Source organism: Typopeltis vanoorti, chromosome 8 (genome assembly GCF_054136105.1).
Source record: "Typopeltis vanoorti isolate ZY-2024b chromosome 8, IOZ_Tvanoo_1.0, whole genome shotgun sequence".
Taxonomy (NCBI): domain Eukaryota; kingdom Metazoa; phylum Arthropoda; class Arachnida; order Uropygi; family Thelyphonidae; genus Typopeltis; species Typopeltis vanoorti.
The window spans coordinates 104,742,181-104,762,020 of NC_143556.1; the positions used below are offsets into that span (position 1 = coordinate 104,742,181).

Genomic DNA, 19,840 nt, shown 5'->3' on the forward strand with positions numbered 1-19,840 from the left:
TACCTTTTGGAGTTTAATGTTCATAGCATCAGAAACAGGGCACCAGAGGTTCAAGGCCAAACCAGGAAAAATGACACTGTATTTTGGTTCAGGTAATGAGGGGCTTGCATAATGCAGTCCTTCCATGGAAACCCATGTTGTGAGTCTCGGTTCTAAATGTTTTTGTGCAGATTTGTGTTCCAGTCAGTGTCCGGAACTTCGCATTCAATGTGCCAGCGGATGAATGGTGAGTTTTACATATTATCCTTTGTAGCACCCTCACACTTAGGGCGACCCAACACACTCATCCTTGGGTAAGTGTGGTGGAAGAACTGCAGGCAGCACTTGCAGTTGATTCCCTGTACTTTCATCTCAGTATAGTATCACTGATTGTTGACCAGGAATATCTGAATTTGTCAACAGTTTGCCAAATAGATAGGCCTGCAACATGGCATCCTATCACAACGCCGCTTTCAAACTCTGTCAGTTCTATTTTGGCAACCATTTCAACCGAACGCAGATGCACTGACTTGTGAGCATCACATTCCTCTGATTTATACTGGCTACAAATGTGACTCATTACATGGCTAAATGCACTTTTCCCATGGGGATGTTGAATTCTTTCCAAGCAGTGCGCACGCGAACACACACACACACACACTATTAGCAGACTCCTGTGTTATTTATATACAGTAAGTTTGATATTTGTCACTGTTTTCATTTTGCATTTATAATTATTATTATTATTATTATTATTATTCAGGCCTCCAAGGAGTCAAAAGACTCATCGAGGGAGGTCCTTTCTAAGACATAAAGTCTGTCAAGACTCATCGAGGGGAAGTCCCCCCCTGAGAAACACAAAGTTTATCATACCACTCCTTAAACCCACTGACCGTTCTCGCTCCCACCACTCCATCAGGCAATGCATTCCACGGCTCAACCACCCTCCACACAAAGAAACCACTCCTTACCCTCTTGCTCACAGTTTCCTTTCGTAACTTCCAGGGATGGCCTCTTGTCATCACTCCTTCCCGCTGATCAACCAAGCGAAAGAACTCCCCAGTGTCAACCCTGTAACCACCTCTCAACAGTTTAAAAGTCTCAATCATATCACCTCTCCTTCTTCTATCCACCAAACTCTGCAGTCCACATTCTCTAAGCCGATCCTCATAACTATCCTTGTACAGCCCTGAAACCATCTTTGTCATCCGTCTTTGTATCCTTTCCACGGTTAATTTATCCCCTTCAAATCCTGGGGACCAAATCTGAGAACAATAGTCCAAGTGTGGTCTGATCAGAGACTTATACAACGGAATGATAACCCTCTTATCTCTGCAGGTCAGTGTCCTTCTCATAATAGCAGCAATCCTCTGTGTTACCTTCACCACCTTTGCAATATGTCCCCTAAACTTCAGGTTTCTATCAATCATCAACCCCAGATCTCTTGTCTCCCCTACTTCCTCCAGTATAACTCCTCCCATAGAGTATGCAGCATCCCATCGATGTTTCCCAAACCTCAAGACCTTACATTTTGCTGCATTAAACTGACACTCCCATTCATTTGCCCATCTATCTAGCTTATTTAAATCCTCTTGCAGGGCTACCACATCTGCACTATTACTAATAATCCTTCCAAGCTTCGCATCATCCGCAAACAACTGAATATCCCCCTGCAATCCACTGGCTATGTCATTGATATAAAGGTTAAACAATATAGGTCCTAGTACTGAGCCCTGTGGGACCCCACTTGTAACCCTCTGCCTCCTGGAAACTGCTCCACCATACACAACTCTCTGATACCTATCAGACAGCCAATCCTGAATCCAGTTGACCAATCTGACATCCAGACCCATGTGCTGCAACTTAAATATCAGCTTATCATGTGGCACCCTGTCAAATGCCTTCGCCAAGTCTAAGAAAATTGCAGTATATGCCTTTCCCTCATCTAATGCTCTTGTAACTTTATTATAAAAGGCTAGCATATTGCTAAAACAAGAGCGTCCTTTAACAAATCCATGTTGATTCTCACAGATAACATTACCCTCATCTGCCCAATGCTGTACACGGTCCCTCACTACTTTCTCCAAGATCTTAACAACTACTGATGACACACAGACTGGCCTATAATTAGACACTTCCAGTCTGTTACCACCCTTATGCAATGGCACTATCTTACCTTCCTTCCATTCCCTGGGCACCTTTGCCAAAGCCAGACTTTCATTGAAAAGCCACGTTAAAGGTATTGTCAATTCCCTAGCACATTCTCTCAAAACTCGTGGAGAAATACCATCCAGTCCCACAGCTTTACTGACATCCAGAGTACTCAGTATCTGAAACACACTCTCCTCCTGTACCTCCAGACCTCGTACCAGTCCTATCCCTCTAGCATTAAAACTGACTCCTCTAGGATGAAATACTCCAATAAAGTGTTCATTGAACAATTCCACTATGTCCTCTGCATCAGTCACTCTATTCCCATTTTTATCCCACAATATCATTCTTCCACAGTCATTTCTCCTCCTACTGGCCACATAGCTAAAAAATTCCCTAGGATTTTCTTTGGATCTTAGGGCCAATCTCCTCTCATATTCCAGTTTCGCTTTCCTTACCACACGAGTCACTCTTCTGGCCTGTGTCTTATATTCCTCATGCATCTCTTCACCTGTCTCCTTATATCTCTTCCATAGCCTCTTTTTCGCATGCAATTCCTGTTTAATATTGTTTGTCATCCACTTTACTCCAAATTGCGCCCTCTTCTTCACTCGTGGTATACAACTTACCATTGCTGATAACAAATATTCTTTCACAATTTCCCACGCACTGGTGATATCCCGGCCTTCCAATTCCTCCCTCCATGAAACTTCCCGAAGTTGACGTCTAAGACTATTATAATCACCTGCCTTATAATTCCACATAAGTTCCCGTCTCTTTGATACTCCTGCATGTCTATTCATTTTCCAAGTCAAAACCATATGGTCACTCTCTCCAACTGGTGGGAGAGACGTCAACTCAGTTATTATCAACTCTTCTGATGCTATAACCAAATCCAAAATTTTTGAACCTCTTGTTCCCTCTGTTACATGTTGCCTAAGACATTTGTCCCTCAAGAATTCTAGAAATTCCATTCCCCTATTGTTACATGCATCTTCCTCTCTCCAATTTATACTACTGAAGTTAAAATCTCCCATAACAATCATTCTTCTTGCACTTGCCAAACTTAGCTGTCTAAACATCTCCTGGTCCCCATCCTCTGTGCTCCTGGGTCTGTAGCAACACCCCACTAAATATCCTGTCTTACCTACCTCTACCTCACACCATACGCTCTCAAAATCATTTGTCTCACTACCTTCCAAATTTTCCACTCTTAGAGGACATAGGTCATCACTTATCATAAGCAGCACCCCACCACCACGCTTTCCCCTCCTATCCTGGCGAAAAATGCTATACCCAGTGACTTCTATTCCTGTTTTTATATCCAATTCTGTCAACCACGTCTCAGTGATCGCAATAATTTTTGGCCAGGCTGATGCTATCTGCGCCACCAATTCCTCTCCCTTATTCCGGATACTCCTGGCATTAGTATACAGCATATAAATGCCATTGTTTCTATACCCAGCATTATCCCTTCTAGACTCCACTGGGCTCAGTCTTACCTGACATTGTCTCCCTTCTCCCAAGTATCCATTCCCACAAGAGGCCACCCCTGCTATCATCCTCCCTGGGACACACTGACTCGTTCAGAACAGCAATCTCTCCAGATGCCTACGTCCTTCCTCATTCAAATGCAAACGGTCTCTCGCAAACAACTCCTCTCTTTCCTCAAACGCACTCCAAGCATCCACATATACCAGTCCTCTCTTGTCACACATTCTCGCTATTATGCCATTCAATATCACCGCTCTTCTGCTCAGCTCATCATTATCATACCTAGGCAACACGCACACTATTTTTCCTCTCTCTGTCTTCTTCCGTACAGTCTCAAGCAAAAATCTCATATCTCTCGCTGCCCGACTTACATTACCACTCAAGTCATTCGTTCCTACCATCACAATCATCTCATCCACCCTTTCACTTCTCTTAATTGCCATAGCCACCCTTTCTATTGTTCCTCCTGGCAAACACTCCTCACGCATCCTATCCTGAACACCACGGATCATTGAGTCACCATACATTATACCTCTTACCATTCCATCGCTCCTATTGTTTCCATTCTCTTCTCTTCTTTCATTCCCATACCTCTCTCTTCTACTGTTTCCATTCTCTCCTCTTCTAGCACTCCCATACATCTCTCTCATTCCCTCTCTCCTACTGTTTCCATTTTCTCCACTTCTAGCACTTCCATATCCCTCTCTCATTCTGTCTCTCCTACTAGTGTTTCCATCTGCTCGTCTTCTAGCATTCCCATACCTCTCTCTCATTCCATCTCTCCTACCGTTTCCATTCTCTCCTCTTCTAGCACTTCCATATCTCTCTCTCATTCCGTCTCTCCTACTGTTTTCATCCTCTCGTCTGCTAGCATTCCCATACCTCTCTCTCATTCCTTCTCTTCTACTGTTTCCAATCTCTCCTCTTCTAGCACCCCCATACCTCTCACTCATACTCCTTAAATTCTCTCTCTCTCCTACTCTGATTCGCCTTGCATTCATCTCTTCCATTCTCCTAATCTTATCTTTCATACTTCTGCTCTCATTCACTAGACATTCCACCTCCTCTTTCAACTCATCTATCTCCCGCTGCAGGTCAGTCACTCTTAATCTAAATTCACTCTCCCAAACAAAACCATCTCCTAAACTTCCACAGGCACTCACACCTTCCACACTATCAACCATTATTTTCTCATTCTCTCCTATCACACCACTCGTCCTCCTACTTTCATTCTCCGTTCCTGGAGCAACAAAGTCGGATATCGATATATCTAATGTAGTTATTTCCTCCAACTGCCTGCATTTTGCGCACATACGCTCTCCACTCTCTTTAACAAACCACATATGTAATTCCTTAGAAGCATACATGCCGCAAGTACTGCATGCCACAAAGTCTCTTATGATATTGCTAATTATCCATATTTCCATTGCTTCTGCAAGTCCACTCATAATATCTATGAGAGATTTACAGTACTGAAAGAATATTTACAGTACTATCCAACCGTGCACTTTACTAAAATTCTACCAAGCATGTCAAAAGTAGGCAAGGTTTCTGAAACTCTAACCTGTTTCATGGGGTTATCTGTAAGTATATAACTTTATTTCACCAATTTTTGCCACTAAAAAGTCTAATTAAAACCTAATTGGAAACAGCACATTTTAACAGAGATCCTAAATCCCTGACATGAATGGCTAGCATCTCTAACAAACAGTCTATGGATTTGAATTTCACTGTGGTACAGGTGTTTGTGAATGTCTTTATGTGGTGGATTAATTTCAGTGGCTGGTGTGAGATTACATAATAAAATGTTCATCTTCTTGTGAATGGCAAGCACTTGAAGTGACTTCAATAAGTATTATGCTTGGTCTCCGGTTTACCGATTTTTGGGTATGGTGGATTCTCTCCCCTTCAATAAAACATTTTATTTTCATCTAGTTCCCCCTTCAATGCAGAATTATTACTATTGGTTTGAAGCATTTTGCTAATAAAAAATTATTTTAATTAAAACTGAATTTTGGATACTATGTTTTATTCTCTCAAGTCAGTGTGGCTACTTCTTCATGTAGCTTCCTCAGTGAGAGGGTGCAGCATCATGTCCTTCCAGTTCTCTCTCTGTTGGTGGCGTTCCATTTTTTTTCTGCATAGCCATGTGATCCTGTTCATGATCTTATATCTTCAAGCCATGTTTTTAATTTTTTGCCTCTTGATCCTTTTCCATAAGTTTTCCTTCTAAAACTGTTAGTATCTTCTGTCCTGTTGAACCTCTCAGTACATGTCCTGCCGATCTCATCTTTGTCTGGATCATTTCCTGTAATAAAGATCTCTGTGTTCTCATTCTCTGTAGGACATCTGTATTTGTCACAAGTTATATCCATGAGAATTTCAGAGCTCTCCTATAGCACCACATTTCAAAGGCCATTATCTGTAGTCTTACTCTCTTCTTGAATACGTCTCACTTCCATATGTGAAAACTGGCCACACTGTTCTTAATGTTCTTAACATTATTTTCTTTGTCTCGATAACCACAGAACTTCTGAGCAGATCTTTATTTTTCCAGAAAGAAATCTTTAGCTATGGCTGTTCTTATTTTTATTTCTTTATCTTGCTTTCCATCTGCAGTAAAGTAGGTGCCTAAATATTTGTATTCTGTTATATGTTCAATTTTCATATTGTTTATGAATATATCTCGCTTGGATCTGTGTATTTTTGAGATTTTCATAAATTTGGTCTTATTTTACATCTAATCCAAATTCTTTACCTTCTTCAATTAGTAGCTGCAGTAATTTGATTAATTTATTTCTGTTTTCTGCTATTAGAATAGTATCATCAGCATATCTAAGACTGTTGTATTTTATACCATTGATACGAATTCCTATTTTTTGTTTTTCAATCTTTTTGATCACTGTCTGACTACAGATGTTAAATAGATTTGATAAAAGGATACAACCTTGTCTAATGCCTCTTTTTATTTTCACTGCAGAAGCCTCAGAGTTAAACAGCTGCATTTTCTGTTTGGTGTAAATCATTTTTATATTCTTAAGTACATGATCTTTATGTCTAATTTATCTAATATATTGAACATTTAATTATTTTTGGTTCCCATTAATGGTTCCCATTCCTCTTCTGAAACCTTTCTGTTGTTCACTCAATTCACTGATTAAGGCTCTTTCAATTTGTTTGCTAACAATGGTTAAAATAATTTTAGATGCATGGGATATTAGGCTCCCAGTTCTGTAATCCTCTCAATTTCGTGTATTATTTTTCTTTGGAATTGATATGCAGATAGATGTTGTAAAAACTTCAGGTAATTCTATTGTTTATAGATGTCCTGAATGGATTCCACTAAGCCAGTCAAAGCTTTCATCAGCTCAGCTGGGATATTATCACACCCAAAGGATTTATTATTAGGAAGATTCTTAATTAATGTTCTATCTCCTTTCTTGTTGGCAGAGTGGTATCTGTTGTTACGTTTAACTTAATGTGTCGTGAATTGTGTTACCATTATGTTATGCTACCATTATCATCATCATAGAGATCCGATAAGTACTCCGCCCATCTTCCATTTACCTTTTCCTTATCAATGATTATGTTTCCATCTTTGTCCTTGATGTTATTAGACTGTGAACGTTTTGCTTTCCATTAAGTTCTTTCACTTTCAGGAATGCTTCTCTGATTTTGTAATTCTTCTATCTTGGTATATTGCCTATTTATCCAGTTTTCTTTCAATCTTCTGCATAACTGTTTGATTCTTTTACCCAATGTTTTATATCTTAATCTTTCTTCTTTCAGTGTGGCTACACCATATATAATTTCAAAATCAGGCAGTCCAATTGAGACAATCAGATGGCTTGTCAAATTTTTGTGAGAATTTCAAGTACCATTTCAATAAAATCCACCCACTCTAGGAATAATTTATGTAGACAGGCAGTCATACAATACAAATGCAATGGATAAATATCTGAATTACATTAAATTCCATGAAGTAGATCATTAGGAATTGCAGAACATGCCAGACATCACATCAAATCCCGTGAAAGAAGATTAATGAATGTCCTTCACAAAAGCAATTATCAATACTCATATAAAGAGTTGTGAAACCTTACTTCACCATTTGAAAGAACAGAAATGATAGCCTGAAATTATTCCCATAATGGAGAAATAGTTCTCTGTACATTCCATAACCAACATTTTTTTTTAAAATTAATTAATACTTTTTCCCATTTGTACAGCTAGGATTTGAATACATTTTAGCATGATATGTACCACTCTATCATGCACATGTAGCTCACAGTTTTCTCTTCTATTTGGCTAATTTGAAAGTAAAGTCATATTGAAAACCCTCTTGCTACTAGGGCTAAAATTCTATGTTAAATAAAATCTTACATAAGTAATGAATCATTAGTCACTTATTTATTTAGTTATGGCTTACATATCCATTTGTCATGAAATATAATGGATCTTTAAGCAATTTGCAAAACATACCTAAACCTAAAAACAATGTACCTTCCATCTTCCCGTTCGTGTTATGCAAGTGGCCTGTCACGGCCAAAGCCTGCTTCCTGCTAATGATAGGATGGCCAATCTTACCTGCATTGTCTGCAAATGCATGTACTTTTCTGACCAGTCTGCCTGTTCTAAAGGTTAAAAAACTCAAGTATCTGAGAGAAAAAGAGTGAGAGAGAAATGCCACCTCCATATGAGACCAGCTAACTCGATCTTCATTTGAAAAGCCCTGATAAAGGTTCTTTATATGAAGGAATCATTGATACCACCTGAGCTACAAAGGCTCGCATAAAAATAAATTCCTATAATATTAGATAAAACTTCCTTTCATGTTTACTATTCCAATACTGCTCTCTCTCTCTCTCTCTCTCTGTTAATATAGCACCTCCATAGTGCAATTGGAAGAACGACGGTACATTGCAGCTTTCGATTGGAACAGGCCTAAGTTTGATTCTCGTCGCGACAGGAGGAATCTTTATCTGGACGATTTTCAATCAAAGGTGAGTTAGCCGATCTCGTATGGAAGTAGCATGGTTTTTTCTCCCGGGGGGGGGGGGGGTGGAGTTGATAACCTATACAAAAAAGCCAAAGAAAAATGGTTAGAAGAAAAAGCTAAGAAATGCCAACAAAACAACCTAAAAGTCTTCCCTGATACTGTAAGAGAAATTACAAAGGAATTCTCATCAAAAGCAAAAGCAGTAACAATGATAAAAACAAGATGACTGAAACCGGGAATATTGAATATATAAGAAAAATCTGGTCAAACCATTTTAAGACTATCTACCACCAAGGAAACAAAACTACAATGCCAACAATAGAAGAAAATAACGATCATCCAAAAATTTTACAAGAAGAAGTTAGATACACAATAAAACAGATGAAAAACAATAAAGCACCAGGCATTGATACTATCTCTACTGAACTGTGGTCATATGGAGGCAACATGTCAATAGAATATTTAACAACCCCATTCAATATAATACTACAAACAGGAGAGATCCCAGATGACTGGAGAACTGGAAAGATCATCCCAATATACAAGAAAGGAGACAAAAGAGACTCCAGAAATTACAGACCAATCAATTTACTCCCTCACACCTATAAAATATTCATAAGAATTATACAAAATAGATTAAAAAACACCTATGAAGAAATGATAGACATAGAACAAGCTGGTTTCCGAGGAAACTTTTCAACAATATAGCAAATTTTCACATTGCACCAACTAACAGAGCTCAGCTGGGAAGACCATAAAGAACTATATTGTTGTTTTGTGGACTCTAAACAAACTTTCAATAACATCAGAGAAATCCTTCTTAAAATTCTACTATAAAAAACAATAGACAAATATTATTATTATTATTATTACGGGTATCTCCATGGAGTCAGTAGACTCATCGCGGGAGACCCAAACTAGCAAAACAATATCTGTCATATCTCTTCTTGAATTCATTTACAGATGAAGAGCTCACAACAAAGTCAGGCAATGAATTCCACTCATTCACCACCCTCCAGGCAAAAAACCTTGTTCTGACACCTTTGTTAACCACACTCTTCTTTAATTTCCAGAGATGACCTCTTGTTCTTCCATCACTATCACACAGCTGAAACATTTCCCCTGCATCAATCCTATAAAAACCTTTTAGTAATTTGAATGTTTCTATCATATCCCCTCTTCTTCGCCTATCAACCAACCTCTGCAATCCACAAGCTCTCAATCTATCAATGTAGGGAGCATTTTTTATATCACTCACCAACTTGGTCACTCTTCTCTGAACCCTCTCCACAGCCTCCTCATCTCCAAGGAATCCAGGTGACCAGACCTGAGCACAGTAATCCAAATGTGGAAGTATCAATGCTTTATAAAGGGGAATAATAACCTCCTTATCTCTGGATGTCAGTGTGTTCCTCAACAACCAAGTAATCCTATGTGCAATCTTGGACACCTTAGCAATGTGTCCTCTGAACTTCATCTCCCTATCTACCAATACCCCTAAGTCCCTAGCCTCATCAATCTCTTGGAGTACCTTTCCATCGATGTAGTACACAGCTGGTAATCTTTTAATCCCAAAATGCATGACTTTACACTTTTCCACATTGAACTGACATCCATTTTCTTTTGCCCATTTTACCAGCTTATTTAAATCCTCCTGCAAACTTTCAACATCAGCTTGATTTTTTATTGCACTACACAACTTTGCATCATCAGCAAACAACTGAATATCTCCCTTTAAGCCGTTTCCTATATCATTTATATACAAATTAAACAACATTGGCCCAAGCACAGAGCCCTGAGGTACACCACTGGTCACCTGCCTCATTCTGGACTCGGCTCCTCCATACACCACCTTATGGTATCTCTCCCTGAGCCATTCTCCTATTCATATCACCAATTTAATATCCATTCCCATCTGCTCCAATTTGCGTAACAGTGTTCTATGGGGTATCCTGTCAAAAGCCTTAGCAAAATCCAGAAGTACCACTGTGTAGCCAGTTCCTTTGTCCAACTCTGATGTTATTCTATTATGAATAGTTAATAGATTGCTAAGGCAGGATCTACCTTTAACAAAACCATGTTGGCCTCTATAGAGTATCATATCCTGATCCACCCATTCTTGAATTTTGTCTTTAACCAACTTTTCCAATACTTTTACCACTACTCCTGAGATGGTGATTGGTCTGTAATTCAATACCGCAGTTTTAGAGCCACCCTTATGCAAAGGAACCACATTGCCTAACTTCCACTCCCTAGGGACCATACCAGAGTTCAAACTTAAATTAAATATCCAGGTAAGAGGGGTTGACAATTCATTTGCACATTCACGCAACACCCGAGCTGATATTCCATCTAAGCCTACCGCAGTGTTTGCATTTAAGTTTTGCAATATATTTAATACTTCTGATTCTTTAGCTTCAATTCTCACATTAGGTATTGCTATAGGTATAGAGATATCCTCACTTGGGTGATAGACTTTTGAGAAGTGATCACTCAGTAACTCGACTATTACATCTGATTTTGTCACCTCAATACCATCAGCACCCACTAAGGTTATCCTTCCGAAGTCATTCTTCCTCTTACTTGCCACATAGCGGAAGAACTCTTTGGGATTACCTTTGATCTCTTTGGCTAAGGTCTTCTCATAATCTGATTTAGCTTTTCTTACTATGCTGGTAACCTTCCTAGCTTGAGCCTTGTACTGCTCATGGGTGTTCTGATCGCCCTTCTCCTTGTAATAATACCTTGTAATAATATATAATACAGTTTCTGATAAAATATTACTCTAAGACAAATGCAATAATTAAAAAGGACACACTCACAACAGAACCCATAGAGATCGAAAAAGGAGTAATGTAAGGATGCCCATTATCCCCATGCCTATTCAACATATATCTAGAAGAAGTTGTAAAGAAGGCAATAGACAATGAGCCTGGAATCAATGTCAATGGTTTAAACATAAATAATATCAAATATACAGATGATCTCGTCCTTCCTGCAAGAACCTCAAATGAACTACAAAAGTTGATCAACAAGCTAAACGAAACCTGTAAAACATATGACATGACAATAAATATACAAAAGACAAAAGTGATGAAAATAGGGAGGAACAGAACTACCATCTCAGCCACCCTAAACAGAGAACAAATAGAACAATTAGACAACTTCATATAACCTTGGATCAAAACTAACAGAAACAATAGATGAACTCAAAACAATCAAACACAGAATAGGGATAGGATGGACCACCATGGGAAAATTACAGAAAATCTGGAGAAAAAAAAAAGATATCTAAGCAAGCCAAATTATATGAAGCAATAATTATACCAACAGTCATCTATGGAGCAGAAGCATGGACAGTTAAAAAAAAGAGAGGAGAAAAAACTACTGGCATTTGAAATGAAATGCTTAAGAAAAATAAATAAACAAGTTGGATAGAAAAGAAAACAAACATCACAGTCAGACAAGAACTATTGTATAAAAAGACAATAATAGAAAAAATTAGAAAACAACAACTGAGATGGTTTGGACACACTGTACGCATGGATGCAGACAGACTTCCTAACGTCCTAATCAATACTTTTCCAACTGAAAAAAAGAAGACCCGGAAGACCAAGAATTACCTGGCTGAAATTAATAAAGAACATCTCGGGATGCAGACCATATAAGGAACTTGTTCGAACAGCAAGGAACAGAGAAGACTGGAAGATCCTGCTCAAGAGAAGACTCAACCCATCTTAGACGGAAGAGAAGAAGAAGAAACTCGGGTTTTTCATCCGGCATACAGACAAATCGACCCTTCAGAACATACGCAATCTACAGACATAGAATACTAGTTGTGATCGTGGTGGAGGTGGGCGGTAGATGGCACTGATGGAGATGATTCATAGCAGAGGTTCAGTGTAGTGGTTGAGACAATTGTATCAGTTGAGACAGTTGTAGGTGTCCTCCTGCGATGAGTCTTCGGACTCCTTGGAGGTGTCAGGAATAATAATATTCCAATTGATATTTCAATCAATAATAATCAATGGATGCTTTTTTCGAGGTCTGCCACTGATTCGGTTCTTGTTTACAATCCCTTTTTGTTTGTGTACTACAGTCTATAGTTCACCTCTTAAAGCTGTTCAATTTGATTCTTTTTAAAAGCTTTTTACATACGTTTCTTTACAATATAATATTCAATTTTATCCTGCTCAAAACTAAATGGTGAGCATTTCCTATTTCAAATCCTCTGCATACTCTTATGTCTTTATTCTATATGCCTGTGTGAAGACATTACTATCAACAAAAACATAGTCAATGAGAGTTTTCTTATTTCTTCTTCTTCATGTGAATTTATGGAGATCTTTGTGCTGGAACATGGTGTTAGTAATGACCAGTCCATATCATGAACAGAAATCCAGCAGATACTTACCACTGTTATTAGGAGTTTGCTCTTTTCTCTAAACTTTACTGAATCAGATGGTACTCTAGTGTCAGAAGCTAATGAGATTGTTCAATTAATGAGTGCTCACTTTGTTAAGATATCAACCACACACGTGTTACATGGTGTACTGTGCTACTGCTATATTGGAGAAAGAGTTAGAGGAGCAGGAAAATGAGGTTGAATAACCTGGATAAGAATTTGTAAACAGAGACAGATGGAATATCAGCACATTTGCCGAAGGAATGTTCAATCAAATTGGCTAGACCTTTCATATGCTTGTATAACTTGAGTATAGCTCAGGAATAATACCACATGAATGGAAGGAATGTATGACAGTTGCATTGTATGAGAATGGTGCAAAATCTGATGTGTCTAACTACCGACCTATCAGTATCTCTGATGTGGTAGTGAAGGTTTTAGAGAAGTTGGTAAGAACTCACATGCAGAAATGGGTAGACAAACAAGCTATACTCTACAAGGAACAGCACGGGGTTTACTAAAGGAAATGTTTTAGCAGTTTGTTCATATTTTATAACAATATTATGGCTGAGTTGGATAAAGGGAATGGATGCACTATGATAATATTGGATTTTGCTAAGACATTTTATAGGATGTCACATCAAAAACTCTTGCATAAACTAAAGAATATGGGATTGGAACATAAACAGTAGGGGCAACACTGGTAGGAAATAACCAAATAGTGAAGGGAGAAGAATATAATAAACCAAGAAAACGAGTTTTCTCTCCAGATCCTAGTATATCATTTCTCACTTCCATACTAATGTTTTTGGTCTAACCTTCCTTCTAATACCAATCTATTAGATTCCGCTTCCAATAATAAGTTATATGATTTGTTGAATAGCACTCCATGGCAGATGAACTTAATTGATACATTGATAAAGAGAGGATGAAAGAATGTACAGCCTCCTAGTAACATCCATGGTGCTATGTTTGCAAAAGAAACACCATGTAAGTTTGAATCTAGCTACCATTTAAAAGAACTTTTCCCTAGCCATATTTCTACCATTTCCATAATTGGATATAGCCAAGTAGAGTTTTATCTCCCAGGCAGAATTGAGGTTAATTTCCTTACGACTTAGGAGAGCAGAGAACACACATTTTATATTTTAAAATGCCATAGAAATGCAATGAAATCTAGCAATGGTAAGTAGGCAGATGCCAGTTGCCTACCAGTTTGAGAGAAAAAAAAAAGGATGAAATCTCGTGGGGAATGAGGAATCGCCAATCTTTCTCGGTTTTTTATTTTTTTATTTACATAGCACAGGGAGTGGCAAGACATGTGAGCAGAGATTAAAAAGGTAGAAAAAGTGAGGAATTTAGTTGTTGTTTTTTCCTTTTTTTCAAATAAAAAAAAAACAGTTATCCTTCCTTTCCTATAACTATTTACAGGTATTATTATTATTTGACACTTCCAGGGAGTCCAAAGACTCATCGAGGGAGAGTGTGCCAACAGCATCGAACGATTGGTCCCCTTCCAATTGCGCTCACACTTGCTTAACGTTTCGCGTGAGCCATTAGTAGCAGAGGCTCAACCAATTGACCAACCTTTGCTCTATTCAGTATTCTTTCCTACAGAAGTAAAAAAAGTGGCCCCTTTACTTCTCTTATTCAACTCCTAATATCTGAAATATAGTATGGATTGGATGCCCTACTAAGTTAGTTGCTAGCATGAACTTATTTCATGAACTTACTCGGGACTCGCGCCGACCCCGTAAGGATTTCTAACGTAATAATATACAATACTTGACTTCGCTACAGTTACACCAAGATTGGTTTCTTGTTTTCAGAAATGTCCGCTTCACATAAATAAACCATCAAAATTTATTGAAAACACCAATATTCCTGCAGAATGTAACAGGATGAATCAATTCAAGTATACATTACAATAAAAATAAATAAATACAACATATACGGCGGAGAGCAATAAAATATCGCGATTGCTAAAACATATACAGACACATGCACGCAAGCCAAAACATACGGTGACATGGGCTGATTTGAACGTTTCTAATCGCTAGCACTGCGATGCGAAGTTGAATGAGCTAACATAAAGGTTTACATAGTAACGCGATACGATATCTTTCTCCTCTCGTAATTCTAAGCTAAGTGGCCAGGATGTTCCATTTCTTCTTTTTTCCATTCATTTTATATCTATACGAGATAAAAATGATTTTTTTTCCCTTCTCAGTCAACTTATAAACTGAGGTAACAAGGTCTGTTCTTCAGCATAATAAATAAACCGACCTCGTGCAATGTGTCGTGGAACTCGATGAAGATACCATTTAATAATAATAAATTTTTCACGATTATTCTGCCCTTACATACAATACTGAAGTGCTACAGGTTTTGTAACCTAAGAGTTACATTATCCGGGAATCCTACTCTTTGATCTCTACTTTAGTGATCAAACACCTACCCGGTGTTTGATCACAAAAATCCAAACATGGAATTTTAGTGATCAAACACCGGGCGACGAAAATCGCCTGTCACTTAGACTTTCACAAATATCCAAAGCTGAAGTAGAATTTGAAACCACTTCTTTCGCCGAGGGGTGAGGACGACATCTGCTCGCGCTACCACGTGGGCATTGATTTATTTACTGGAGAACATAACCAGTATATTAAGGTATTCTGCAAACCATTTCTTCTGCAGGATAATCCTAAAATGGAGGGAAGAGGTAATTTAATCAACTGACATCTCTGTATACACTAAGTATCCAATAAGTTGAAATTTTTCTGTAATACATTTGCATATAAAGGTTACTGAAACAACAAATCCCACGAGCAGTATGTATGACAACGATTTAGTAAATCAATACTGTTGACAAAGAACTTGGTTTACTACTAAGACCGAAATAACATAAAATGTGTATTTTTATTTATACTACTTACTGTGTTTCTCCATTACTAAACTTCTTTAAAACAGCATTTCCTAATTCTAATCCCAGATGATCAGCAACTTTTTCGGCTAATTGCCGATGTGAGGAACCACTAAATATTTTTATACTGCGCATCTTTACAACCGTTACACTAAACAATTACAATTAATAATTCTTATTCTACTGCATTACACTAGGAACAAGAATTACTACAAGCAAGTTATTCCAAGATCAGTGACGAGGAGAGGGAGAATTAAATAACATTCGAGGGTTCATGAAAGAAAATCACCAATAGCTGTACACTTAGAACATAAATTTAAATTAATAATAAACAAACAGATTTGCTCCGTAGAATCAATTGCTGCTGCTGTTGTAATCAAAAATCATGAAAGCAATATTTAATTTCGTATTTCGCGTGATATTTCACGCGAAATACGAATGTTTAACAATGTTTTGTTAATTACGTGCTGTATAATCTAATGAAATATGCATTCAAATATTACACAAAAACAAACTTAATTCTTTTCAACAAAAATTAAAACTGCACCTCTCTCTCTCTCTCTCTCCCTCTCTCTCTTCCCAAATTGACAGTTAACAACAATTATAATTATAAAATAAATAAATAAATAAAATAATGCGGATAATTTTTTTTCTCAAAAATCGTACAATTAGTGGTTAGCACTAAAGTCACTTACTAGGTGTCGAAGCAACTAAAGCAACTAGTTTTGCAGGAGGAAAAACTCGGGTTTCCGGAAACCTATAACTTTTTGTATGAGATATTGGGATGCGTTGATGAACAAAACAATTACTGGCTTAGGGCGTCATTTAATCGTGATATCGATCTCACTACAAACTAATATCTTCTTTGCTAGCCGTTTCGAAGCTAAGTGATATTCTTCGCCATTATTTTAGTCCCCAAAACATCAAAAACGATGAACATTTATAGTAAACTCTATTGGTAAAATAAAAGCAGATAAGATAAAGACATCCAGAAGCAATTAAAATAAAATTAAAACACTTATCCCCCCCCCCTTCACCAGATTGGAACAGATTTTTCTCACTTCCATTCTCCTGTGCTAGATGGTTTCTAGTCCTATCTAACTTTTGGAGACTAAGTGCGCAGTTCAATCTCACCTCTTTAAAATTCATTTAATATAGCTATAAAGTTTTATTGAGAAAATTATTATAAATCTCGCAATACTTAGTAAGCTCCTTTTTTGAAAAGCAGCTGGAACTTATATGAATCACCAATCTTTGTTCTTCTGTCTATTATTATGATTATTATTATTATTATTATTATTATTATTATCAAAGGGAGTAAGTAGAGCTCCTTCAGCTGTAAATAACATTTTGAAGGTCAACAAGCAGCCAGTCTCCACTCTCCACTTATCACTGATAGTTTGCTAATGCCATTATCATAATATAATTGTATTATCATCATCATACAATAAATCATGTGAACGTTTGTCTGAAATATTGTGAGTGGTATGGACGATATTTTGTGTCGATTAATGTTAGGTACAGGAAAATAGGTTTCTCGTTAAAAACTAGACTTTCAAACAAGAAGCCTGTACCAAACATCGATGACTCAAAAATGACGGAAGAAAGGCACAAAAAATATCTCCTTTAACTGGAAACTCGAAAAGAACAGTCTTTCCTCAAGCAGTCTATCACTAAGGAAGCAAATATTGTGTGGATTATAAAATAAATATCAAACATATTTATTATTTCTGTTGTTGTCATTGTTGTATGGAACCCTCCATAAACTCCAAAGACTCATTATGGGAGACCCAAACTATCAACACAGTACTATCATACCTCCATGAAACCATTAATAGACAAAGCACTCACAACTAACTCAGGCAAGCCATTCCATTCATTCACCACTCTTCCAGCCAAAAAAATCTAGTCCTCACACCCTTACTAACCACACTCTTATCCAACTTTCAGGGATGACCTCTTGTTCTGCCTTCTCTAGCGAAGTGATGAAACATTTCTCTTACATCAATCCTTTAAAAGTCGTTAAGTAACAAAAATGTTTCTTTCTTTCATATCCCCCATTTTCACCTACTAACCAACTTTTTGCAATTCACAAAACCTCAGTCTGTCCTCATAAAAAGCATTTCATAGACACACACCTCTGGATCATCTCCACCACTTCCTCATCCCAAGAAACTCAGGTGATCAGATCTAAGGACAGCAATCTAGATGTGGTCAATCAAGGCTTTATAAAGAAGAATGATAACTTATCTGAGCTTGTTAGTGTGTTCTTCAATAATCAAATAACCCTGTGAACTATTTTACCTTTCTCTGGCTGTTTTAGAAACATGCCATCTAAACTTCAAATCTCTCTTTACTGAAACCTCCCAAATCCCTGGCCTCATCAATTTCCTGAAGTACAGTTCCTTCATTGTGGTATATATATGTCTGTTGCAATATCTCTGTCTAAATGCATAACTTTATATTTTTCCATATTAAATTGACATCCATTATGTATTGCCCATACTGTTGGCTTATTCAATTCTGTGGTTTCCTGTTAAATGCCTTTGCAAAATCTTGCAGTGTCATCGGTAGCCATACCCTTTATCCAACTCAGCTGTCAATCTATTATAAAAAGATTACTAAGGCATCACCTACCCTTCACAAAACCATGTTGCCCTTCATAAGTTATCAGATTCTTATCCACCCATTCTTGAATTCTGTTTTTCGACCAACTTTTCCAGTACTTTTACCACTACTCCTGAGATACTGATTTATCTATAGTATAATTAGCTACCACATACTTAGATCTCATTTGTGCCAAGGATTTGTTTTGCCCTGCATTAACTCTCCTGGGACTTTGACAGAGATGAGACTTATATTAAACAGCCTAGTGAACATTGCCAGTTCCCCTGCACATTCTCTAAAGTGGGAATCGATATCCAATCCAATCCCGCAGCTGCATTTGCATCCAGATGTTGCGATATCCTGAGTACCTCCAATTCATCAGCTTCTGTTCCACATCAGTCCCTATCGCCTCGTTCAATTAATAATTGGATTTTGTCTTCCTTAACATGATGGTCAACTTTTTTGCCTCTTGTACTGTTCATGATTTAGCTGGTCACCTTTTCCCTTATGCTTTTCCCTTTTCACCTTTTCCCTAACTCCTATCCGATTTATCCTCCTGACTTTGGGTATACAGTGTGATATTGCTTTGTTCAGATAGTCCTTGACTATCCACAATGCACTGTGAACATCCTTCCCATTGCTTCAAGCTGTCTCCTAGGTGTATCATAATTACCTGATTTATGGTTCCTCTTCTTAACAAACCTCTTCTTAACTATAATTTCCACGTTTTGCTACTTCCCCAAGTCAATGTCACATGATCACCTTTTCCAATTTGAAGAATGCCGCCACCTTAGTTATTATTATTATTATTATTATTCCTGATACCTCCAAGGAGTCCGAAGACTCATCGTGGGAGGACATCTACAATTCTCTCTACACCTAACCTCTACTACGAATCATCTCCATCAACGCCATCTACCGCCCACTTCCAACACCACCACAACTAGTAATTTTTTGTCTGTAAATTGCGTGTGTTCTGATGGGCCGATTTTTATGTATGCGGGATGAAAAACCCGAGTTTCCGGGAGAAAAAACCCTGCTACCTCCATATGAGATCGGCTAACTCACCTTCGATTGAAATCGACCAGATAAAGATTCCTCCCGTCGCGACGAGAATCGAACTTAGGCCTATTCCAATCGAAGGGCGCAATGTACCGTCGTTCTTCCAATTGCGCTACGGAGGCGCTTAAAAAAAAAATCAATCACCGCATCTCACGGTCGATTGATTCCTCCAAAAACCCTCAAACCTTGCCATATGAACAGTATTCTGATCCAATTACAATAC

The 19,840-nt window shown here is 37.9% G+C and overlaps 1 protein-coding gene across 1 annotated transcript in view; it reads right to left on the minus strand.

The window, feature by feature from the left end:
• The window catches only part of LOC150104249 (ribose-phosphate pyrophosphokinase 2-like), a 185,770-nt gene extending 169,482 nt beyond the window's left edge, over positions 1-16,288 (minus strand). The window contains exon 1 of the mRNA XM_090396866.1: positions 15,962-16,288. Within this exon, the coding sequence (XP_090252992.1) occupies positions 15,962-16,083 (122 nt within the window). The 5' untranslated portion in view covers positions 16,084-16,288. The remainder of the gene's footprint in view (positions 1-15,961) is intronic.
• Between the last annotated feature and the right edge of the window lie 3,552 nt (positions 16,289-19,840).